Source organism: Nesoenas mayeri, assembly GCF_963082525.1.
Source record: "Nesoenas mayeri genome assembly, chromosome: 1".
NCBI lineage: Eukaryota > Metazoa > Chordata > Aves > Columbiformes > Columbidae > Nesoenas > Nesoenas mayeri.
Window position 1 is genome coordinate 168,002,040 of NC_137541.1, and position 25,942 is coordinate 168,027,981.

The window sequence follows — 25,942 nt, forward strand, 5'->3', positions numbered from 1 at the left end:
ACCTTTGTTCATCAGCTGTGCAAAATGCTTCACTTGGGAGTTCAGGCGAGACACTGGTCTTTTGGAAGCCCACCAACCTGACTGACTTAGATGTACTGCTGACATTTTCTGTCAGCACTCGGTTACTCCACTGTCCCAGCACAAGCAGCAGCATACACTACACCACCACTGCCTCTGGGGGTGACTGAGTGGCTGTGTGGCCTTGGCTCCTCCACCAGATCCACCTTGCACGACCTGAACTGGGGAACCACCACGTAACCATCGCAGGCAGGTTGGTGTGGGCACCTGCAGTCCTATCATGATACCTTATCCCGCCCCGCAGGACTCATGTAGGGAAGATGCATGGCTCTGTTGCCAACTCCCATGTTTTCAGAGGAATTTTTTACTCTCACCTTTAAAAAAAAAATAAAAATAAAAAAAACCAAAAAATCTGTCAGCTGCAATAATTTAGGAGCATTTGCGTCACCGGGCAGGCAGCCCTTGTTACACCTCCCCTTTCTGTGGCCATGAAGGCCAATGGCATCCTGGGGTGTATTAGGTCAAGAAAGGTTCTCCTCCCCCTCTCCTCTGCCCTGGCGAGACCACATCTGGAATATTGTGTCCAGTTGTGGGCCCCCCAGTTCAAGAAGGACGGGGAACTGCTGGAGAGGGTCCAGCATAGGGCAACAAAGATGATTAAGAGAGTGGAGCATATCCCTTATGAGGAAAGGCTGAGGGAGCTGGGTCTCTTTAGCTTGGAGGAGACTGAGGGGTGACCTCATTAATGTTTATAAATATGTAAAGGGTGAGTGTCACGAGGATGGAGCCAGGCTCTTCTCAGTGACAACCAATGGTAGGACAAGGGGAAATGGGTACAAACTGGGACACAGGAGGTTCCGTTTAAATTTGAAAAGTAACTTCTTCACGGTGAAGGTCCCAGAACACTAGAACAGGCTGCCCAGGGAGGTTGTGGAGTCTCCTACTCTGGAGACATTCCAAACCCGCCTGGACGCCTTCCTGTGTAACCTCATCTAGGTGTTCCTGCTCCGTCAGGGGGATTGGACTAGATGATCTTTTGAGGTCCCTTCCAATCCCAAACATTCTGTGATTCTGCTTCCCCAGGGCGCGTTTTCCTCCTTTACAGCACTCTTCCGCGCACCCAGCAGGCCGGGCGGCCGCTCTCCCCTCACGGCGGGGCGGCCAAAAGTTGCTCCCGCCCGCACACCCGCACGGCTCTGCCCGGCACCGCCTCCCGGCAGCCCCCGCGCGCCGCTCGCTCTCGCGAGACTCCTTATTCTCGCGGCAGCGGGGCGCCGCCATCTTACCTGCTCGCCCGCTCGCTCCGTCTGGCTCTGCGGCTGAGGAGAGAAGCGGGGCGGGCGGGTTGGGCGGCGTGTTCGGGAGCTGCGCTCTGGGCCCGCCGGCCGCGCTGCTCTCCGCCTGAGGCGGGGGGGAGAGGGGAGAACTGCGGAGCAGCTGGACCGCACTCCACCGGGCGAGGAGCGGCGAAAGCGGGGCCCGCAAGGAGCAGCCGCCGCTCGGCTGGTTCCGCCCCCTTCGTGGCGCTTGGGCCTCCGGCCCCTGCCAAGCGGCTTTTGCCGAACCGGGAGGCGGCCTCGGCGCTTGAGGGGAGGCGCGTCGGGAGCGGGGGTCCCGGCCGGCGGGGCGCTGCGGACCCCGCCGGCGCTGTTGGTGCGGCTGCTGCTGCCGGGGAGGCGGGGGGCCCGGGCCGCTCTGGATGGTGATTAAAATGATCATAGAAAACTTCGAGGCGCTGAAATCCTGGCTCAGCAAAACGTTGGAGCCCATGTGAGTAGCCGCGACCCTTCCTCTCTCTCTTTTTTCCCTCTCACCCCCCCCAAATAAACCTTCACTTGGAAAAGACGGGGCTGCTGAGGGGCGGGAAACGCCGTACCGGAGAGGCCCGAGGGCAGCCCGGGAGTTGCCCCCCCAGCGCCCTTCTCCCCTGGTTCTCTCCCGGGGGTTGCGTCGTTCCCCCGCTCTCTGGGGCCGTCCCCGACGGGGAGGTAGGACCGTCTTTCTCCGGAGGATGCAGCTTCCCCCCCCTAGCGACTGCATTCGTCTTTCCCTTTGTAGCCCAGGGTGAGCGGGAGATGGTGTGTCTGCGTGTGCAGCTCGCTGTTCCCTGCTCTCAGCCCCAGTCGGGGCCAGGTTAATAACCACAGCCTGCCGCCTCGTCCGATAACCTTCTCTGAGAGAGCTCGGGTGCCACTGGGACGTTTTCCAGGATCCTGGGATCTTCCCAGTAGCATTTTCCATAGACTCGTCCCACGTCGTTCTTGGTTGTTTTTGATATTTGTTACTCTCTTGTTTTCCTCCACCCGAATAAAAATTGCATCAGTAGAACACTTGGGAGTAAGAACCCCAGTGAATAATTTGCTTCTTTGTGAATACTTACTTGGCTTCTAAGCATAACATTCATGTGAGTAATTGGGGATCTTCTGCAAATAGTCCATGTTTTCCTTCTCTGAATTACATTTTAGTGGAAGTGAGAGGTGAACTTGGTTTTAAAGGTTTCATCTTCTGGAGGTGTGGTGTCTGTAGACATTTTAGGTCAAAACATGCACTTCATTTGTAGTTCTGAAACACCATTATAACATTTCTGCATTAAATTGCTGGAGCTTGATCTGAGTCAGTAGAACTAACAAATCTATTCTGGTATTAACTTTTCCTCTGAGATGTTTGGCCACTGTTGTTTTTACTCTGATGCTGTTGAATGGGGAAAAAAAGAAGTCTGCTTTATGTCTTCCATGGCCATTAGTTAAGTATATGTACGTACATGTATAGTTTTTATGACTTATGCGAAAATGAATAAGTTATAAAATGCTGGGACATTCTTAGGAGAACTTAACTGGTGTTTTGGCAGGGAGGCTACTGTTCTGTTTTTCCATAGGTCCTAATCCAAACCACAGGGAAATAGATGAGTATTGAACTTAATTTCAGTAGACTTAGAATTAGGCCTGCAGCAAATTACGCCGAGTGTTTTGTATAAAAGGTTTGACCCTTAAGACTATGGTAAGAGTTTTTTTATTTGAAAAAAAAAGTATGTATCTTCATCTTGTAAAGGTGTGGGTTTGGGAAGGTGGATTAATCTTCCTCTTGGGTCAGTGTAAGGTGATATTAAAATAACAAAGGACATTAGTAAGGTAATATTAGAATAACAGAGTGCATTGTGTTCTGTGGTAATAGATCCAGCTAGTCCTCAGGTACAGAATGCTCCCTGTTATTCTCTGGATACATTCTTGCATGAATATTCTGCTAATGGCAATCAGCAGTTTGATGTCACTGTTGGAAAATCTTGTCATTTCCAAAATACATGTTGGTATTTTTAAATGATAAATCGTACACACTTTTCGCTTAGGTGCTCAGGAGCTGGAGATAGATACATTAGCTTCAAAGAGTTTACAAGCAACATTTTAAAATTCTGTGAGGTATGGAAGTCGGCTAGTGGCATTTTCAGGAGGGCTTTAGTTGACTTAAAAATCTCTATACTGATTAGATACATTAAGTTCTTTGAATTTTGCAGATCTTATCCAAAATTGATTTATATGTTTTTTTTTCTACTCACTCTCGAATATTATGCATTGGGATCTGAAGTTTGACTTTACCAGTACATAATAAAAGTTTCCTATTCACAATACAAGAATAATAGAAAAATTGCCAGATGTTATTTAGCTGGAGGTCAGTATGGTTCTTCAGTCTTTCTCCTCAGGCTCATTAGCGATGTGTTGTAGTAACTTGTTTTTCTGGTAACAAACTCGAGTTATTCAATGTTTCTCTGTTTTAATATTGCACCATGATACCTGCTAGTGATAATCAGCAGTTAAAGGGTGAAATCGTGATTTTCAGCTTTTGAGATCAGCGCAATTTTCTGCTTCTTAGTACTGAAAGGACCAACATATTTCTGTTAAGTTAAATATAGTGTGTGAGAAGTTTAAATGCATTTCTCATGCTGTAAAACAGTGTTGTGGGGAAGGGAATTGCTGTCCTGGAGTATGTTGAGTTCCCTGAACCTTTTACTTTGGGAGGAAACAAGCCAACAGGGACTGTTAAATTCAGCTGTCATTCAGTTTTGTGCAGACTCCTATGTAACTGCATTATTCCAATAAATGTTGGAATTAATGGGGAAGTATTATCGCTTCCTAGCAGTCAGATACTTTTGGAGCTGCTTCTGATCTCAGCTATCTGAAATTTGTGCCTACAGCCATAGCTTCTGGCTGTATGAAAATTTTAGTGTGCATTTACTTCTAAAGAAGTGTTGTTAGTGAGATATTAGCACAGTGAAGCCCTTGGTGCTGGTTGTCTGGAGGTGGTACCATAACTTGAAAGTAATTTTTTACTTGTCTTTTCCTTTTAATGAAACAAAAAAATGTGCCAATATTTCTTTCAGAAACCTTTAATTGCAAGATAGGCATCTGAATTTCCTAACTAGAACAAGGAAAACACCCCTGCATTAAACCATTACAGAGGTGTTGTCTCAGTAGTTTTAAGGCGAGAAGTGTATTGAAGAAGATACATAAATAAATTTTATACACCTGTCTTTAAGTCTGTATTTATGTGCTAGATACCCAGAGCTGAATAGTTAGAACATGCTTAATTTTCAAAGTTACCTGTTTCCAAGTAGCTAGCAGTCTTTAATCAGGATGTATAGCTTGTTCCAAAGGCCGTAACACATGTGCTTCTGAAACATAATATTTCAGGACTAGAAGATAGCAATATCCATAAAGCTTGTTTCATTTTATCATTAAGTTTCATCTTTAAACTATTACAAAGCATTAGCAAGAATGCTAACTTTTTACTGTAATGAGACAAGTGTGTTATGTAATTGTATGGACTGGGCATAATTTGGTTGTTGGATTGCTTTCACATGGTGCCTTGGGGAAACACTGTTCATAATAGACAAGAAGGGGATGATGGAGAATTTAAGTTTTGGAATTATCTGTTTGTGGTAGATTGTTGGGGTTTTGTTTGGTTTTCACTGCTCTAATGCCTTTGACAAAGCCTTGGTGATTCTCCACGCAAACACACCTTATCTGAGTTTACTCTTGTTGCAGTGAGGCGGGAACTGCATATGCTGCCACGCTGGAGCACATCCATGGTCCAGCTCTGCTCAGGGCTTGTAATCCTCTTAGTAACTTTATACAGTTCTCAAAAGAGAGGCTGCTTTTGTGGTTTTAGAAATAAGTCTTGGGCAGCTCAGTAAATATTCATAGGGAACCATTACAGATACATCTATGTGAATGTAATAGTGGTGTAAACAAAGTGGCAAGAGTACTTTTGGTGCTGAAGCTGCTCTGTTTTTGACTAGAACTGTCTTGTATGTTCAATTCCAGTCAGCTCTGTAAAGAAGGCATTTGTCAACAGTCTTCTTACTTCTTGCAAACAGCAGTATGCTTGTTATATACTTTTTCTTGGCCATGGCATGGATCCTGTAGAGTGTTTGAATATAATGTTAAATTTGGAATATAATATTGTGTCTGTCACTTCTAATTTCTGTACTAACAAAGTCTTCACTGAGCCATATCTCTTGTGATGAATTTCTTCTCTGTGAATCTGTTCCAGATCCTGTATAAACTGTGTAGATAATCCCTGCTGGAATAGCAGGATCTGGCTTGGCTAAGTTCCACACAGGGATGTCTTTTTCATTTTTTTCTTGAATTTCTTTGAATCTCTATCTGTGAAAAAATTAGCTCTTTTGTACCCATGCTTCACTCACCATTATGCCTTGTAAGACATTGTGATGTTCTCCCCCTTGCCCTAATTCTTTACAGTGGAATTTTTTCTTGTTTTTAATTACTTTGTGTAAAACAAATTTAATTAAAATCTGCTGGCTCACTGAATTTTACTTAAAACTTGATTAAGACTCTCATATTTATTTTTTTTTTTTTCCACTTTGCTGTATTTAAATTTTTGTGAAAGTTTGTTTATGTACTGAATCAGACTTCCAAGGAAGATTTAAAAATACCTGAAACAATGTTTATGCAGTATTTAGATATACCTCATTAAAATGGAAAGGTTTTCTGCATTGGTTAATTCTGTACATGATCATGGTGTTGTAACTGCTTATGTCAGAAGGAATAAAATACAAGTTGTTTAAAGAATATTTTGAATATATTTATCATTGGAATATTGTATGGCAAACAGTATGCTCTGGCATTCATTTATGCTGTCACTGTTCCATTTTTTGTTTGTCATTTTTTTTTCTTTGTTAAATTCATCAAGCTAAGCTTCTGTGTAAAAAAATACTATTATAGAATCAAAATATTGATATTATAAGGTGTATTTGAAAGAAGAAAATAAATATGAGAAAATTATTTCTGTTAAGGGACACCTTTCTTGTTCTTACACTGAACAGCAGTGAAATGGAACCCCTTGGCTGCATCGCAAGTCATAGAGACAGGGTTTTTGCTTTCTGCATTAACAGTGTGTTGGACAAACAGCAAGCTGTCAGCTGTTCTCCCTCAAGAGAGCTCTCTTGAATGGAGATGGGGCATTTTAAGCTCCTGGTTACCTGTTGCACCTGTATGGACATGTCAGGTCTGAGTATCACGATAGCTATTGTAATGACGTCAGTAACTTATGTAGCAGCAATGGAGACTGTCGCATTCCTCAATGTGTTTCTGTTACTTTAAGTACTGTTAAAAAGTTAATGTAAGTGAGCATCACAGGAATCATCCTTCTCATCTGCAGCAGTGTCTCAAGGTGAAAGGTCTTGCTGAATGAGTCTGTCATTCATTTTACTTATCAAACACTGTTGCTTTTTATAGATCTTTTTTAGTAGCAACACAACAGAATGGTACAACTGCCTAAATTAGACTAGCTACTCTGCCCAATATGCAGTGTACGTTTTTCTGAACCCACTCAGCCCTGCAAATATGAAGTATATCTCAACCTTCAAACATAACCATGTCTACCTTGGTTAATGTCAAGAACTGAGCAGTATTCTGGAGAAGTTTATGTATATATTAATCTTTAGGCAACGAAACTAAACTCTGAAATTAGCTTGTAAATTCTCAGGATCAGAATATGACAACTGACATGCACCTACGTGTTATTTCCTTTACAGAAAGACCGTTCACTGCCTGGAGGACTTTAGACATGCTTTTGTGGTTTCAATGTATTATGGTAGTTTACATTTGTTAAGGAACTGGTTTCAGAACTTGCAGCACCGTTTTGGTCTGTACATTCATTTAAAAAAAAAATGAAGAAAAAAACCCGTGCCTTATGTAGTTTCTTTTATGATTTAAAAAAGTAGTGTGTGCACACTAGCTTTGTCTAAAATGAACTCGAGATTTGAGGGTCTTGGCATTAGTTTGAAATAAAGGCAATGAAAGATATCTGAAATGAACAAGCAGTGTCATTACAAGAAAACTTTATGGATTTTTTTTTTTCTTCTGCCCTCACTCCTCTCCCTCACTCAAGCAGAGCTTTTCCCCTAAGTGAGTAACCATGTTCATTTTGTGTAAACTGTCAGGTTACAGTTTGACAGCTTCATCATGGGATTTTTTTTTTTTTTGGTCAGATGGTGGAAAGGTTACGTACCCTATAGTTAAACACTACTTATGTGTATCTTCCTTTGGGAATTTGCATACATTAGCCAAACCTTTTCACCAGAGGGTAGACTTGGAATACTAGATTTTTTTTTTTTTTAATAGAAAAGTTTAAATCAAGTGTATTTTCTGTGTAATAGTTCAGTTGTTGTCTAATAGCTGTAAAATTTAAACAGAAGTTTGTTTTGCCATGCCAAGGAGATTTTTAGCAAAATAAAAGATTATCCTCTTGTTACACTGATTTCTGTAGTGTTTACTACAGCACCATAGTACCACATCTGCACCAAATCCTGTAGATGCTACTACTAAAAAAAATGACCAGAAAGAATTACTTTTTTAAGGCTATAGTTCAAAGTGGCTACTTATTAAGAACTGATTTAAATGATAAATTGCAGCATGAGAAATTTCATAGCACTGGAGATATGGGGTTTCCTGAGAGGAAACCACCTGGATTTAGATATTTCAGACCTTTCCTCAAGCTAATTAGTTAATACTTTAGAAGACTTCAGCTTGGTATATATGTAGTATACATTGAATATGTATCTTTATTCGCACTGTCCTCTGTCATGTTGGAAAAAACATTATTTGAGGAAATCAGACTGGAGTAGAATAGGCAACATAAATAAGCTATTTAAATATGTGAGTTTTTCAGGTGTATTCTCATCAACTTCACAACTATCATTCTTGAGTCTGTGTGCCATTTTTTAATTCCTCGCTTGTCTTTCTCCTTGGTTTAAGAATTCACCAGGAGTTTGTTCTGGAGTTTTGTTTGCTGCCAGTGTGAATATTGTAACAGGAGTTATAGTGGCCGTACTTTCAGTATTTACTTCATGGGGTGTTCAGGGCCCTGTTGGGGAGATAGGCCCAAAGTTCTCAGTTGGTTGCAGAATATTTAGATCTGCCTTCCCTTTTGATACCTTTTACCTTAAAAACACTCAAATAACAGCATATTTTGTCTTTCATTTTAATATGTATTGTTGTACTGGTGCTTAAACACATTCATAGGCACTAACCTGGCAAAATATGTCCTCAATATTCAAAGTTTGTGTTTATTTTTTCTCAAGACGTGAGAGGTATTTATTGTATGCTTCTATTCATTGTCTTCTAAAATGGTTCTTATGCAGTATTTATGTACAAAGGTATTTTGCTGGTTTAGCTTATCTGCCTTGTTGAATTACTTTTAGCTGCTCTGGCAAAGTCTTTCTAAGCTCTGTTGTTAACAAGGGGTTTTGTATGTACAACTATGCCAGTAACATTTTTTTTTTTGCAAACAACTTTAACATGTATTCGACATCCACTGAATTTCTAAGTTAAGGCTGATGCCTGTAATTGCCTGATAATTATAAAAATCAAAATGTGAGTATTGGAAACGGGTAGATTGAGTGGCGTTTGATGAATTGCAAAGTAAGCAATTAAATACTGTGCAGAGAACCGGGTCCTCTTCAGCCAAATTATTTCCCCCTTCTGAAACATTCATTATTTTAAAAGAAATATATATGGCTTAAATTTACTCATAACAACTTTGTCTTTCCTTTTCTGTTTTCTTTATTTGAAATGATAATTTCAAATAATGTCTGCAAAACCAGATGAGATCAGAAGGATTTTGGAAGAGGGATTTTGAACTCTTCTGTGAGGTTTGTTGCAGTTGTGCACTCTTCCTCCGACAATTGACCAAAATATTTGACACGGTGTTACTTTGCTTTTTGAAGCTTTCCTCTGGTGGTTAACAGTTGGGGATATCCGCATCACTCTCTGAAGAACATGTAGAGCTGTAGCAAGAGAGTTCTTCCATCTATGCCTGTGTATTAACTACTGTTTATTAAAGCAAGATTACCAGAACATTCTTCCTTGTGTATTATAGAGTCGTAGTCACTGTATATTCTCTGACTGATACAGACTCTGCAAAAAAAGAATTACTAGAGGCAAAAACATTTAGCATTACTAGTTAGGAACATACATTGAGCAAGATGGTGTAAGAAAATAAGCTGTGGTATTTAATTGTAGCAGGCCCTGGGATGTACTTGCTGCAGTAGAAATAAGTGCACATTGCTTGTGCCAACTGCTTTTTGTTTGTTAAAGAAAGCATGAAAAAGAAAACAGGAGGATAAATTTATGTTATTACCGCTTGTAGCACACACCTCCAAAAAGTTGAAGGGATGTAGATATAGGATTCAAAGTTGAGAAATGTTCATTTACATGTTTAAATGCATGTGAATGTTTTTCTAGTAGCCATATTATAGCATAAGAATGAAGTTATGTCTAAATTTGTCACATTTTTGACGTGTAGATTCTATTTATGCTCAGATCTGTGACATACTGCACCATGTTCAAGTTAAGCTAAGTATTCAAACCTGTACCTAATAACTGAAAGTGTGTGTCATTCAGTGAACACTAGACTTGAAACAAATTTAATTTTGAACGCTACTTACACTGTTTGAAATGTGTAGGTGGTATTCTGATTTTTCTTATTTTTCTGAATTGTCAGTTAAGGACCATGCCTTTATTAATCTTATAATCTGTGAGAATATGTCTTGATATATACTGTGTGATAAGTCCCTGTGCTACACAATATGTTTTGCTGCCATCAGCTTGGGTGCCTTTTCTGTTTTCTTTAAGGTGACATCACTTAATGAAACAACGTCATCTATCAGAGCATAAAATACAGGAGAGAGAGAGATTTAGAAATACTGATAAAGCTAACTCAAAATGGGTGAAACATCTACATATGCGGAACAAAGATACAGCAAACATATTGCATAATATTCACACACAGTGGCTACTATTCTGTAAGAAAATACTGTCAAATAGAAGAACATAAGACTTATTTTATCAAAAAAGCTCCAGGCCCCTGTAATCCAAACTAGCAGATTGTGATTAAACCAAAGGATGGAGAATTTATAGACAACATTTCAGAATTCAGTTTGAATGAAAAAGTATAAAGGAATTGCTTTAAAAAGGGAGCTCTCCCCCAAACAAAACCATGAACAATAATATCCAGAATTCTAATAGCTATGAAGAACAGAAATTTTCCGGCAGACCTCCTGTATTCACAGTTCTGTGAAGTTTAAATACCTTTTTACTTCATGAGATCAGTTATTCCTCTCTTCCACCACTTTGGTTTGCTAGCAATTTAATTTTAGATCAGACTATAACCTTGTTAAATCCATCTAAAGTACTAGCTGGAGAAACAAGCATTGTCTTCACAGTAGAGTGGAGAAAACAGATCATTTGTTTGTTTTTTTTTCAAGCTTTGAACAACAGAGATAGAAGGGGAGACTTCTGTTTCAAGTCAGTAGATTAAAAAATAAGTCAGCCTTCAGCTGTGTAAAGATCATTAGCAGTTTCATTTTAAAAAGCGAAATCACAAAATCATATTGTCAATTTACAGAAACATTTTCTCCATCTCTACCACAAAATGGGTTGTATTCATTATTGCTTAATTAGCATCAATTTGAAGTAATTTGCTTGTTAGTATTTCTTTATAAATAGTATTTTTTGAATAGCCAAAATAAATACAGTTTTAACTTAAAAGCATTCAAGTTCTTCCTGTTGTGTACTGGGGAATTTCTACACTGACATATTGAATAATAATAATAGAGGTCAGTATGATTTTTTGCATTGTTCACATGAGCTTGTATTACATACAGACTGATAAAGGACAAGACTGCCACAGGAGAAAGTGATCCTGTGTTTTGTGAATTAAAATAACGTTTTTATTTAGAATATTTTCTTGAGAGCATCTTGGAGTTGAGTGGATGGATTGAAATTCTGAAGTCATTCTGAGGTGGACAATATTGCAAAAATTTCCTAAATTGTCATTGGTGGGGAGGGAGGAAAGCGCCAGTTCTTTGTTATAGTTAAACAAGTTTGTTTGTTTTTCTTTGGGTTTTGGGGGTTTTTGTTTGTTTTTTTTTGTTACAACTTTTGGATTCTAGGTGGCTTTCCAGATGAGATTTAACATTTTTTAATGTGCTCATAAGAGAGGAACTAGTTTAAACTGAGTATGTGGTTGTTGTATAGCCACTATTGTAGGAGCTGAAGAATTAAAGTACATTGCAGTAGCTAACAGCAGTGGGTTTTTACCATACTTTTTTTTTTACACTAAGTAATTTTGAGTGCATGTGTCATCATTTAAATCAGTAGTAGCTGATTTTAAACAGTGACAGCTGATGTGCATATTACCAGATGAGACCAGATTTGTGGAAATGGAAATAAAACAATTCAGCTTGTAATGTCTTACCTGATTTTTGTGGAGAATAGAAAGGAGAAGAAGAGAGTTTAGGATTATCATATGAATAGTGTCCCCTCCCCCCAAAAATTCTTTTCCTGTAATGACTATAGATAGGTAATATGAAAATAACATACTAATTTTCTGAGTCATGATTCAGCATGAAACTGGGAGAGGACTGAAAATATTCTGTAGTGACGTTGAAGTAGCACTGAGGAATCATAAAAAAAGAAAAAAAAAAAAAAGAAAACAGATAATTTTATAAATTCAGGCATTGAGAAGTTACAAAATGCTGGTGTTTGGGCCTCCTGGGGGCTGTACTGGACAAGGACCCTCACTGCAGCCTCTGAGGAACACTCTGTTCAATGTCAGGCTTCCAACTCATCTGCTTGAATGGTGTGCTCAGGTGCAGCCTCAAAGAGACCGTGCTGTGCCACTGCTCTTGCTCTAGGAGGTTATTTATGTGCCTGCCTCCGAGATGGCTTGGTGCTTGGACAGCATTTGCTTCTGAATAAAGAACTGTTAAATCTGAATGGCGGCAAACCAGACGTGATAGTGTAAGGAGAACCATTCTGACATTTTCAACTGGTGTGCAATCTGTTTTTCAATTAACAGTATCTGTTTGCATTTTGTCAGTTTGGTGTGTTCGGGTTCTTTTGGAATGTAGACTTGATTGTGAGCTCCCATCTCCTGTATCTGTGAATAATGCAGGCTAATACAGAATACTGTGGTATGTCCTCTAACAGCTCAGGTTGCTTTTACAGCATGCGTTGTAATTCTGCTGTTGCCTGGTTTCTACAGGATACTGAGTTATGTTTGAAGCTTTGACCTTTAACTTCAGAGCACTCTGTGCTGGGCCCAGGCTACCTAGAGGATCTCCTGAGAATGGATGCTGACAGATCTGCTTCCTTTGTCTAGTGGATGTGTTTGCACAGAGGGTGTTGCTTGCTGTGCCAGAGTTAGCTTCTTTGGAGAGAGGAATTAGGGAGTCTGATATGGGGAAGGATTTGGTTTCTTCTACCCAGTGTCTAAAACATACTTCATTTAAATGATTGATGTTCATATTTATAATTAAACTTCAGCATTGAAATGTCACTTGGTTAAATGTGGAAGACATTGAGGAACTTGCAGTTTTATTCCATCATTGTGACTAGTGGACCTCTGTGCTGGAACAGTATTTGGATGATATTCATATTTGATGAAGCTGCCTGACCACAGTTTGAATTACTTCTCAGTTATTTTTGCTAGAAGTATGTACAGTTAGGATGCATCAGTGCAATTTTTTTTCCACTTGTAGTTTTTTAAAACACTAGTATTAACTTGGGTCACCACTAAAGCCAGCTGTTTGTATCACATGATCAGCGTGTGTGTGTTAAATCCTGCCCAGTTTTGTGGGGTCTGAGGTATTCCTTTGGTTAGTGCTAACTAATGGGATTAAATGGTTTAACAAAATGCTGCTGTTCTACCTGATAAACCATTTTCTCACCATTTCATTAGTTACCGTTTTTGCATTATGAAGTGTGAAATGGTTTTCTGCAGTGTTCTCACTTGCTTTGGCAGGTTTTACTTTTCAAGACCACTACAAAGTTCATTGTCCATTACTATTCATGAAACATAAAAAAGCTGTATCAGTTAAATTAAATAATGTTCTACTTAATGTGGATATACAGCTTACTCTGTTCCACGTTCTTTGTTGATGTGCATGAGACCATAGGTTTTTACACTGAAGTGCTCCATACTTAAATTGATTGAATTTAGATGTTGAAAACAGATAATGATCCCCTAAATTTCGCTGCATTGTCTGTGTACCTCTTACAGAGATTTCCATGATAATATTGTATGAACACTTTCCTTAGACTTTCGAAATTAAGATTTTTCAGTTAATCTGCTTTTTGTGGTGTTCATATGTTGTTAGTAATAAGATTCTTTAAAAACACATTTAAGCGGAAGAGTCTCTCTGAGAGTCTGAATTTTTTTATAGCGTAGATCACTTCTGCAGTGTCACTGTATTCATTTATATTTAGGTAGACTGACTTTTCCCCACTAACAGTCACTTAGTATTACACTCAGAATTACTGATTTAAAAATTGAGAAATTATGGAAGTATCTGTTGTATTTGTTTTTAAGACTATTAGGCAGCAGAGCTGTTTCATTCTAAAGTTCTTTCAAGTTTGCGATGAGGTGCTCTATAGAATATTGTTTGGAAATATTCTGCTTCTCTAGAAAAGAAAGGTGATGCTTAGTGATCTTACGTATCTGGACTCTAAAAACTAAAACAACCAACCTTGAGTGTTTTTCAGTTACTTTGATAGGAAATGTTTTAGTTCTCTATATGTATTGGCCATACCAGTTTAAGACATTAACTTCTGTAATGTAAATTAACTTCTGTAATGTAATTGCTGTTTTGTTTTGTTTTGTTTTTTAATTAATGTGTTTGCAGATGTGATGCAGATCCATCTGCCCTAGCTAAATATGTTCTGGCTTTGGTAAAGAAGGATAAAAGTGAAAAGGAACTGAAGGCATTGTGTGTTGATCAGCTGGATGTATTTCTTCAGAAAGGTATGGTCTTTGTCATAACAGTTAAGCTTGAGTAAAATGTCTGTCTTGTTTAGTTCATTCAAATAATCTTTTACGATAGAATTGTGTGCTTATCTCTTTATTAGCTTTGTTACTTTGAAATATGTAATTCAATTTTAATGAAGCAATTTGTTTTAAAAAACATACATAGCACAATATGCATATGTGCTTTGTGTCTGTATTCCTTGGAGAGAATTATGAATGTTAAGAGTTATTGCCAGAATTAGAAGTGTTGGAGCACTGTATATATTGCAGAAATATTTTTCCAGATACTCATATTAAGAGTCATCAAATAATTCAATGATTTTAACCTTTATGAAACATTGTCATTGTTGACATGTTTCCTGACCCTGTAAATATCCTTTCTAAATATAAAATTATCAGCTGAGTATTTAAAAATAATACTCTTCATTGTTTTAACTTTTTGGTAGATGTTGATTTGAAAAAATATTTATTTTTAAAGCAAATATTAACTGAAGTTTTGAATAATGGATATTTGTACACTCTCTACTTTTAGAAACTCAGATATTCGTGGAAAAACTGTTTGATGCTGTGAATACAAAAAGCTATCTACCTCCACCAGAACAGCCATCATCAGGAAGCCTGAAAGTAGAATTTTTTCAGCACCAAGAAAAAGAGACAAAAAAAGAAGAGGTAGGCATTGATTTTATTTTAAATGTATGTCTTTTTTCTTCTTCTGTGTACTTTGCTAATGTGGTTCACCTTCATTGTGCTTATTATTTATAAATAAAAGTTCCCAAGCTTATACTACAGCATTAAAATACATCAGAAGATTTGTGCCTAATATGTTCAAGTACTGCTGCACAATTTTTCACATTATAAGTGGGTGCTTCAAAGGTAAACCAAAGTGATTCTGACTAGGGAAATGTAAATAATGTTACTGAGTATTGTAGGCGTTGCAGTACAACTTACATTAGTTCTTTGCTCAGGATTGCTGTTGCAGTTATGCTGCCCTTTAATTCAGCATAAATCCAGGCTGCTGTTCCAAATGGCAGTCCTCATTCCTCCAGCTGCTTGATCTAAATAACATCCTTATTATGAAACAAGTGTTTATGTTGTTCTTTGAGCCAGAAGAGTAGGTTTGTCCTTTTCAACAGCAGCCTGGGTTTGGCAGCATGTAGATGTTTAACTGTGATCTGAACCAGCTAACCTGCTGATGAAGAAAAGACCTTACTGTGTGAATTGTTGAACATTCATGTCTCACCAGATCTGTCCTTCCATCTTAGCATGGATTTTTGTCCACCTGTAGCAAAAGCAGATGTATTTTCAGTGCAGCACAATAAGGATTGCTTATGCTGCTTTATTTTCTCCCGCCTTGTGCTTTGAATATTCCTAGAAATAGAAATCTAATGTTTTGAAGATTCTTTAATTGTATTAGACACAAAAATGTTGTTTCAGTTCAGTGTTATTGCTGACTTTGCTCAGCATTTTGAAGTTTTTGTTGTTATTTGATGGTGCAGAAATCTTTATTTAATAGTGCACTCACATTTTCATCTAATGTATATACTACAAATTCAGATAGTTAAAGAGGAAGAACGAGAGAAAAAATTTTCTAGAAGATTAAATCACAGTCCTCCTCAGTCAAGTTCTCGCTACAGAGATACCAGGTAATGACTTTTGTTTAACCTCTTGTACTGTATCAGTAATTAGATGGATTTGGATTTTTATAGTGTTACTAAATTATTTCCTTTCTGTATGGTCACCTAATAAGCCTAAAAATAAGACTTCTATATGTGTGTGGTTAAATTGTGAGTATATAAGTGGCAGTGTAAACAGTCTCTGAGTTGTGTATAACTATCACTTTTGAGTTTTATGATGAGTTTTTGTTATATTAAAATTTATTATATTACAATTACTCTTTTCATTATTGGGACTGGATTGTGATAATTTTAATTTAGAAACCTTTTTACTGTTTCCAATTTGGGGAAGGTGCACTATTGTGCAGAAAAAGTGTTTTACACACATTTTAAAATCCTAGGGATGGTAAAAGTAGAATGCATAAACCAAATAAAATAATTTAAAAAAAACTTCAAAGAAGAAAGGAAGTGGTATAGATTTCATTTATAGTTTTTCTCTAGTTTTCCATTGCTGTTACTTTAAGTTTTTAATGGTAGCTAAGATTTTAAAGTGAGACTTCATAATTCTTGTAATTGACCTACAACATTGCATGTTTAGAAGCCGTGATGAAAGGAAAAAAGATGAACGTTCTCGAAAGAGAGATTATGACCGAAATCCTCCCAGAAGAGACTCCTACAGGGATCGATACAACAGAAGAAGAGGGAGGAGTCGGAGCTACAGCAGGAGTCGAAGTAGAAGTTGGAGCAAAGAAAGATTGCGAGATCGGGATCGAGACCGGAGCAGAAGCCGGAGCAGAACACGAAGCAGAGGTACCAACAGTTGGTCTCTGAAACACGGTGAATGTTGCCTACAAAATTTAGACACTAAGCTTAAATAAACACTGTTCAAGTTGTACCAAAATTTCCTCTATTGTTCTTGTATCTTTGTCAAAATCTGGTTTGGTTTTCTGTGGAAATAAGGCTTTTGTGATCATGTTTCAGTGCTTGTTTTCCACTCTTTCCCTCCACTCTTCTTTAATACCTTTGACTGTGCTGGCCACTTCTAAGCAATGTTGTAAGAGGGGCAGAAAAATCCAAGTTAAGGGAATTTCATTAAGGTTTAGGAAACTCAGAGTCTTGTTTGGGAAGATAGAGAAGTTAATACCCACTCCTTGGTGTCACAGGCAAGGACTGACATTATTACAGTAAATGTTTGCATTTGCAAATGTATCTGTAGGACTTAAGGCTTCAATAAAGTAGTTTTTTAAATTAAGCTTTAAAAACAGAGTGGGATGTTCAGCTGAAAAGAGCGTTTTTTTCCCCCAGTAGTTGTTATTGATAAATTGAAAAAGAGCATTGAGAGTAATTTTATAATCTCTTCAGTGTGTTTTAAACAAAGTAGAGGTAAAAAATTAGTCTGATGTAAGTCACCTGTGTATTATTTTCTTTCTGTAGAATGGGCCTTTCTAACTCAGCCTTAAAAGTAGGAATGTGGAGTTTCTGAGAATAGTCAAGCAGATATTTTCCAGACAACTTACGAATGAGGAAGTTAATTAGCATATGACTGTTTAACTAAAATATTACAATGCAATTAAATCTTAATTCAAGGATTATTTTACATAAACTGCAATGGTAATATAGGCAATATAGTGAAAGCTTTGTTTCTTTTTCTAAGCACATTAAGAAATGTATGGTTTGCGCACAATTACCTACTATCTTTAAGACATTTTTATTAATGTTCCTTTAATGGGGGGTTGTTTAAGTCTACTGATCTATCTCATGAGGGAATTCTTCTATCTTAATCTGGATACTTACTGTTTATTTGATGGTAATACTAGAAAATTAATGTAACAGCTTGTATGTATTCAGAATAAAAGGTCATGTCACTGCTATATCTGGTCACTCCAGTCACGTCAAAGCAGGTAAAATGAAGATAAACAACTTGAAGATATAACAGTTACAGTGTCTTGAAGCATGAAAGATGTGTAACTTTTGTAATATTTTCAAGTGATGGCTATCTTTTTCTTGCCTGTTGTTTTTCTATGTTCAGAATAATTTTCTATCTGAAATTCTTAGAATAAACGTAGCACTACAGAAGATGTAGTCTGCTTGAAGTTAAACAGGGTTTCTGCTGTATTGTGGGTATAGCTGTTATTAAAATAGCCCAACAGCTGACTGTGTACTTTTAAGGTGATTATTTTTCTGATTAAACCTTTGGAATGAAGAATCCTGGAATAGTTGAGGTTGGAAGACACCTCTGAAGGTGATATCTTCCAACACTCCTTCTCAAAGCCGATAAACTGGAAGAAGTTACTTAGCACCCTGTCCAGTTGGGTTATAAATAACTCTGAGGGTGGTGGCTCTACAGGCTCTCTGGGCAACCTGTAGAATGTTTCAATTATCATTTTTATATTTTGAGTTTAACAGGTGTGGAATAAAGATACTTATTAAGTAGCTTAGTGGCTGTTTCTGAAGAAAACCTACAGAAGGAATCATCCAGTGTAACTATGTTTTTTTTGGTTGTGGTTTTTTTTTTACAGATAGGGATCTGATAAAGCCAAAATATGATATGGATAGAGCAGATCCATTAGAGAACAATTATACTCCAGTTTCTTCTGTGACAAGTATTTCATCCGGCCACTACCCTGTCCCTACACTGAGCAGCACTATTACTGTTATTGCTCCTGCTCATCATGGAAATAACACTACTGAAAGCTGGTCGGAGTTTCATGAAGAGCAGCTGGACCACAACTCCTATGGAAGACCTCCGCTGCCAAAGAAACGTTGTAGAGATTATGATGGTAAGTCTGTATTTTTTTCAGTTGCTTCCTGCAACTCTGGTCCCTTTCTGAAAAGACCTTTCTTTTCTTAATCTCCTCCAGTACTTTTTTTTTCTGTTACCCAATTCTTGAATCGAAATTTTATCTCACTTTTCATTAATTTAGCTTGTAGACAGCTTTCTTTATTAGCGTTTATATTGGTATTTCAGTTACTAGAATTATTTTATATAGATGAAAAATAATGTATGTTAAAAATTATTTTTAGAAGTCCAGTTTTACCCAGTCTTTCTGTCTTATGTTAAAGCCAAATACTGTATTTCAGAGTTCTGACCATGATTAGCACCTTACTGACCTCATAATTTTTTTTTATTCCATCCAATCTAAGAGATAATTTTAAACTAGAAACGTCTAGACCTGCAACTTCCCAGGATCACGTTAACCCATGTGTTCCATGTTTCTTGAAATTGGGTGGGTTTTTTTGCTTATCTGTGTCTTAAGCTATCATTTTGCATGTCTTGTGCCAAAATCCACGCAAGATGCTGCGTCAGTTGGCAGTGACTTAGCTAAATTCAAGCCAGTCGACTTGTTAGCTCAAAAGAGTTTAAATTTCCCCCTAAAGTTTTCCCTGAGGGTTTTTTTTGTTGTTGTTCTTGTTGTATCTCACAATGATGAGTTTAAGATCTAGGCCAGTTTACATTCAGAAGGCTGATTAGAATAATAATGTGATTTTTTTTTTTTTTTTTTAATAAAATGGGAGGCTGAGCTCTCAAGTGTTGGCAGAGTTGTGCCAGTGGAGAATAGCTTTGCCAATATATGTCATAGTATTGTGAAGTGAGTAGAGTTGTGAAAGTGTGGTTTCATTTTGAAGTTTTCTTCTGATGCAAGCTGAGATGCAGAATGTTGTGTCATGGTCTCCCAGCTTGACAGTTTTTTTTAGAAAGGAACAACATGTGCAGGCTAACATACTTTTGAAAAAGTATCTCCAGACATGACACTGAAACTTTGTATCTTTTAACAGTCTGTTATCTGTAACAGCTTATTATTTCCAATTTCTGAGTATGAAGCCAATGGTCATGTTGGAAAACAGCGATATAATTGTCTTCAGAGTTTTACTGTTGTGGTGTTTGGTTTTCTTCCCTTACGTCTCTGTTACTGAAATCTTTCAGAAGATGTCTCTTCCTCTTGCTTCTCTCCTAGCTGTTTGTGTCTCAATAATCTCACATCTCTCTTCAGTGGCTAGCTGGTTCCAACATGGGTGCTCTTCTTTAGTGTACTTTCACATTTTCTATTTGACCCTCTGCAGAACTTGTGGTTTTCCTTAACATTTCAATTTAATATGTTCTGTAACTCTTCCTGAAGGTGAGGTAATGCAGACTACTTTTCAGCATCAGGTTTTGAGGAAGGAGACACTCGGCTTTCTTCCTCTTTTACCAGAAGATATTTTAAACTTTTACCCCCACATTGTATTGTATATTTTTTTTTTGTTTGTGTGGGCTTTCCTAAAGGAGTTAGTTGTAGAATGGTTGGTATTGGAACGGACCTTTAAAGGTTGTCTTGTATAACCTTCTGCAATGAGCAAGGACATCTTCAACTAGATCAGGTTGCTCAGAGCCCCATCCAGCCTGGCCTGGAATGTCTCCAGGGATGGGGCATCCACCACCTCTCTGGGCAACCCTGTAGTAAAAAAACTTATTTTTTATATCTAGCTTAAATTGATTCTGCTTTAGTTTAAAACCATTACCCCGTGTGCTATGCTACAGGCCCTACTAAAAAGTCCGTTTCCATCTTTCTTACAACCTCCCTGTAAGTACTGAAAAGCCCAATAAGGTCTCCCCAGAACCTTCTCCAGGCTGAACAACCCCAACCCTTTCCTCACAGGGGAGGTGTTCCATCCCTCCGATCATATTCATGGCTCTCCTCTGCGCTCACTCCAATGTTTTACTTACTCGTAGACTAAGTGAATGCATATTTATTTTTATGTATATGTACATAATTAATATTTACATATGTATGCATATAGACACATTTACAATACATGTATAGATAAACAACAAAAAATTTTGCTCTTACATAATCATGTACTGTGACAAAATATTCTAATTCTTCCTGAAATAATAGCAGAGGAGAAAAAAGTGGAATGAATTTTCTCACGTTAGAATTTTATAATATTAACTTGTAACTTTAATAGGGGTTTCTCAGTCCCAATATCTGCACTTTTTACTTCGAAACACTGTGGTTTTGTTAATGTGATAACACCCAGATTTCATTCTTTGCTTTCACATTTTGTTACAATTCAATGCAGAATTAATTCTTCAAGAAAATCTGAGTCCTATATTTATTCTGCTAGAATGTACCTGCAGTCTTCCTGTGTGCTGACTGTTAAAGTAAATGATCAATTTAATGTGCTAATATAAATTTTTGTTGATATGAAACTCCTAATGTACGAACTGTTGCATTACACATAGATAATCTCTAATCTACTCTGAATCAAACTACAGCTGTTGAATACTAACAACAATTCTTTTTGGTTTTGCTGTTTCAGAAAAGGGTTTCTGTATGAGAGGAGACATGTGCCCTTTTGATCATGGAAGTGATCCAGTAGTGGTAGAAGATGTGAATCTTCCTGGCATTCTGCCTTTTCCAGCACAACCTCCTGTTGTTGAAGGACCACCTCCTCCTGGACTTCCTCCTCCTCCACCCATTCTGAGTCCTCCTCCTGTTAACCTTAGACCTCCAGTGCCACCACCAGGCCCCTTGCCACCTAGCCTTCCACCCGTAACAGGTAATTAAAACCTATTTTTTTAGTAGAAAAGCCTGGATGTTACTTGAGTTGCATGCATGGCACAAAGCTGTTTTAAGAATGCCAGCTCTATTTTAGGAAGTTTTACTGTCTTCTACTATGGCATAGCTTACCCCAAAATATTTTTTAATAGTAATTGTTGCATAGTTGATTGTTGTAAAATTTGCATATTAAATGTGAATCTTGAATATGAGATAGTTGTGTTTAAGCAAAAGCATGGCATGGCAAAACTCAGTTCCTGGAGTTTTGTAGGAGAGGTTGTCTGAACTTCTTAGTGTCTGAGGGAAAGGCTGTGGATATTGTCTTCCTAGACGTTAGTAAAGTCTTTGGCACTGTTTCCCACAACATTATCGTGCAGAAGCTGGCTGCTCATGGCTTGGACTTGTGTATTCTTCACTGGGTAAAAAACTGTCTGGATGGCCGGGCGCAAAGGGTTGTGGTGAATGGAGTAAAAGCCAGTTGGCGGCCGGTCACAAACGGTATTCCTCAGGACTCAGTAGTGGGGCCAGTTCTGTTTAATCTCTTTATCAATTATCTGGATGAGGGGATTGAATGCACCTTCAGTAGATTTGCAGACGACACCAAATTGGGCAGGAGTGTTGACCTTCTGGAGGGTAGGAAGACTTTACAGAGGGATCTGGATGGACTAAGGCAAATTGCATGAGGCCTGGGTCCTGCACTTAGGTCACAAAAACCCCAGGCAGCACTACAGGCTTGGGGAATAGTGGCTGAAAAGCTGCCTGGTGGAAAAGGACCTGGAGGTGTTGGTTGACAGCCAGCTGAACATGAGCCAGCAGTGTGTCCAGGTGGCCAAGAAGGCCAACAGCATCCTGGCTTGTATCAGGAATAGTGTGGCCAGCAGGACTAGGGAAGTAAGTGATTGTCCCCCTGTACTTGACACTGGTGAGGCTGCACCCATGTTCAAATCTTGTGTTCAGTTTTGGGCCCCTCACTACAGGAAAGACATTGAGGTGCTGGAGCAAGTTCAGAGAAGGGCAATGAAGCTGGTGAAGGATTTGGAACACAAGTCTGATGAGGAGTGGTTGAAGAAACTGCAGCTGTTTAGCCTGGAGAAAAAGAGGCTGAGGGGAGACCTTATAGCTGTCTACAGCTACCTGAAAGGAGTTTGTAGCATGGAGGGTGTTGGTCTTTTCTCTCAAGTAACAAGCGATAGGACAAGAGGAAATGGCCTTAAGTTACACCAGGGGAGGTTGAGATTGTTTATTAGTTTAAAAATATCTTCACAGAAAGGGTTGTGAAGCATTGGAACAAGCTGCCCAGGGAAGTGGCTGAGTCACCATTGCTTGAGGTGTTTAAAAGACATGTAGATGTGGCATTTAGGGGCATGGTTTAGTGGTGGACTTGGCAGTGTTAACAGTTTGACTTGATGGTCTTAGAGGTCTTTTCTCATCTAAATGATCCTATAATGCTGTGAAACTGACTACTGATAGAGAAGAATGGAGAATCCTGGAAACCACAGATAATTGGCTTTTCATTTGTAATGCTGAAGAATTCATGACCCCATCAAATTTACACCTGAAAATATGTCATTTGCAATTGATTATGAAACTAAACCTGTAACTAAGAAAATTTTCCATCTTTTTTGCTCTTTCATTGAAAGGTACTTTGGCTCACATACTAAAACTTACGTGAAGACTTGTGTGCCTGGCTGTCAATCATAAAACAGCAGCTTAGCATTCAGTTCTCTTGTGTGGTTTAAAAACTGTTATAAACATTTTTATGTTAAAAACTGTTTAAAACTGTTTTATGTCATTATTCCTTGCTCTCTTTTTTTATTAACTTAGATATCCCACTTGGTAAGATTAAAAAACAATTTATATTTTATGTTTCTTGAAAGTTTCTTAAACTGTGTTCATTTCCAGTTGACAGTGTATTTAAGTATGAACTGAACTTATGTGTTTCACTTAGTAGAGAGAGTAACTGTATTGCTAGGATGATCAGTTCTGTTTCACCTGTTATTTCCAGATGTATGTGGAAAGTCCAAATACGTGACTTTGTATCTTTTTCCAAAACTGGTTTTGCCAGTGATTAAACTGAAGGTCAATCTTGACTGCTCCACTCTGCAAGTTTCACGTTACCTGTTGTAAAAAAAAAAAAAGTCAAAATAACCAAACAAAAAAACCCCTTACTTTTAAGAACAATCTCTTTGACTTTCTGCTGGAGCTATAGGTATCTTCTTGGGTGTTTGGAAAAAGAATTTCAATAAAGTTAGTTACTGTCATCATAAAATATTTTTGTTATATGCTCTTAAAAATAGAATTTGTTTCTTCCAGGGAGTTTTATAGAGCTTTAAAGATCTTCTGGTGGTCAAGATGAATACTGGCTTAGCAGTTAAATTTTGCTTATAGAAAGGAAGTCTTTGGAAAAATGTTAAACTACTTGAATGTTTTTCTCTGTAATCTAAGTTCTCGGTCATTTGCTGGTGGGGATGTTTTCATATGAATGAATCATACAGCACTGTATACATGCCCTCTCACCTCCTTTTTTTTAAAATAGCCTTAAAAACATTTCAGGTCACATTCCGTGTAAGTTGAGTGTAATGTAAGTCTAGTGGATAATAAATGAGTGCCACGATTTGCTTTGTTTTTGACAGGACCACCACCTCCACTTCCCCCATTGCAGCCTGCTGGCATGGATGCTCCCCCAAACTCAGCAACTAGCTCAGTTCCCGCTGTTGTTACAACGGGTATTCATCACCAGCCGCCTCCTGCTCCACCCTCTCTTTTTACAGCAGGTGTAGTACTGAGGCTTTGCCCACAAGGTTTGCTAAATAGAATAACATTGATTCATATTATACTGTACTTTTTAGATATTATAATTTTATAGTTTGGGAGAATAAGTTTATATTATTTAGACTGTGACAATAGTTTAACACTCTTTCTTTCTAACTTAGATCAGGACAGAAGTAAAATTTGCGTGTAAAATGTAAATCTTGACAATGGAATAATATTTTCACTGTGTTTAAGCAGGAAACTTGGCATGAACGTTTTTTAGGATAGTGGTTATAGAACTCTTCCATTGTAACTATATCTTGCAATTAAGTGGAATGTTATATTTGAAACCTTAGGGGTTTTAACTGCAATTTATTTTAATTAGACAATTTCTTTGTTACCAGAAACGTATGACACAGATGGCTATAATCCAGAAGCTCCAAGTATAACAAATACATCAAGACCTATGTATAGACATAGAGTACATGCCCAAAGACCAAATCTGATAGGACTTACGTCGGGTGATATGGATCTACCACCCAGAGGTACACTCTCAAAGCTATACTTAATTAGTTCATCTTGTTTTCTTACATTAATGCAGATTGAGGCAGTTTTCAGAGAAGGTAATACTGAAAACACTGTATTTTTTAAAGTCTTCTGGGACTAAGAGAAGTTCAATTGAATAACAAATTACGCTTATAGTTGTTTTGTGTGTGTTTTTACAGGTAAAATGAGATTTCTTGCTAGAGTATTGCACGGTTAATACTTGACTGTGATAACTGGTCACTTTGTACAATTTTTTTTTAATGTGGTTTTACTGTGTCTCTGGTGTATTTTCAGTGAGCAGTCCCTCTTTATGATTCCCATTCTTCAGCAAGAGCCCGTCCTCTCCTACCTGATCCCTAAATCTTGCCTCCTAGGTGTTAGTGCTCTGCAGTACCGTACATTTCCTATCATGAGCGTTTTTGTGTATGCCATCTAATAGTAGAATGGAGGTGTGAGCAGAAATGTTGTGAGTTTCCAAGCGTTGTATGGGACATGGTGAATCAGTGAGTGCAGTCATCTTGAGGCAGATGCCTCTTTTGTTTTCCTTTTGCATGACATTACTGTGACAAAAATAACCTATTATCTATGTTGATCTGTCATAGCATCTGTTGTTAGATAAGAAAGGTTTGTGACCAGGAATTGATCCAGTTTGAGCAAGAATCATAGTCATTTAAAATAAACAATTGTGCTTTCCAGTGCAAATTGAGAGTACCTTTTTACAATCAAATACATAGAAAATACAAAAATATTGTAAAATCTTTTTGTCTGTTTACAGAAAAACCTCCCAATAAAAGTAGTATGAGAATAGTGGTAGATGCTGAATCCAGGAAAAGAACAATTGGTGCAGGGGATGGTGGAGTTCCTACAAAGAAGACTTGGTTTGACAAGTGAGTGCTCATTAACACAAGATTGACTTAATAGTTGGAATTCTGTGCAGCTCTTTTGTGTAATCTGAAGCATATCTAAATCTATATAAATTGCAAGCAAGTTAAACTGAATAACCTGACTATACTAAAGTAAATCACACCATAGTGTGGTCTGTATTTGACTGTCTTCTCTCAAAGGCAGTACAGAGGTAACTGAAGTTGCTTTGAAGTGATACCGAGATCTACTCCTTGAAAGCTGTAGTGTTGTAAAAAACAGAGAAGCTGC

The 25,942-nt window shown here is 38.0% G+C and overlaps 1 protein-coding gene across 9 annotated transcripts in view; it reads left to right on the top strand.

Annotated features, from left to right (window-relative positions):
- Positions 1-1,654: 1,654 nt before the first annotated feature.
- RBM26 (RNA binding motif protein 26) overlaps positions 1,655-25,942 on the top strand; it is a 64,864-nt gene continuing 40,576 nt past the window's right edge. For 6 of the 9 annotated variants that reach the window (XR_013923611.1, XM_080363984.1, XM_080363982.1 and 3 more), the window contains exons 1-10: positions 1,655-1,788; positions 14,219-14,337; positions 14,873-15,009; positions 15,895-15,983; positions 16,552-16,790; positions 18,473-18,733; positions 21,255-21,494; positions 24,127-24,294; positions 24,649-24,789; positions 25,566-25,677. Coding sequence is in view for 8 of the 9 variants with exons in the window: in XM_080363984.1 (XP_080220110.1) it covers positions 1,718-1,788; positions 14,219-14,337; positions 14,873-15,009; positions 15,895-15,983; positions 16,552-16,790; positions 18,473-18,733; positions 21,255-21,494; positions 24,127-24,294; positions 24,649-24,789; positions 25,566-25,677 (1,577 nt within the window). In the remaining variant the exon portion in view is untranslated. The remainder of the gene's footprint in view (positions 1,789-14,218; positions 14,338-14,872; positions 15,010-15,894; positions 15,984-16,551; positions 16,791-18,472; positions 18,734-21,254; positions 21,495-24,126; positions 24,295-24,648; positions 24,790-25,565; positions 25,678-25,942) is intronic. The other 3 variants (XM_080363979.1, XM_080363978.1, XM_080363980.1) reach the window with 3 other exon arrangements.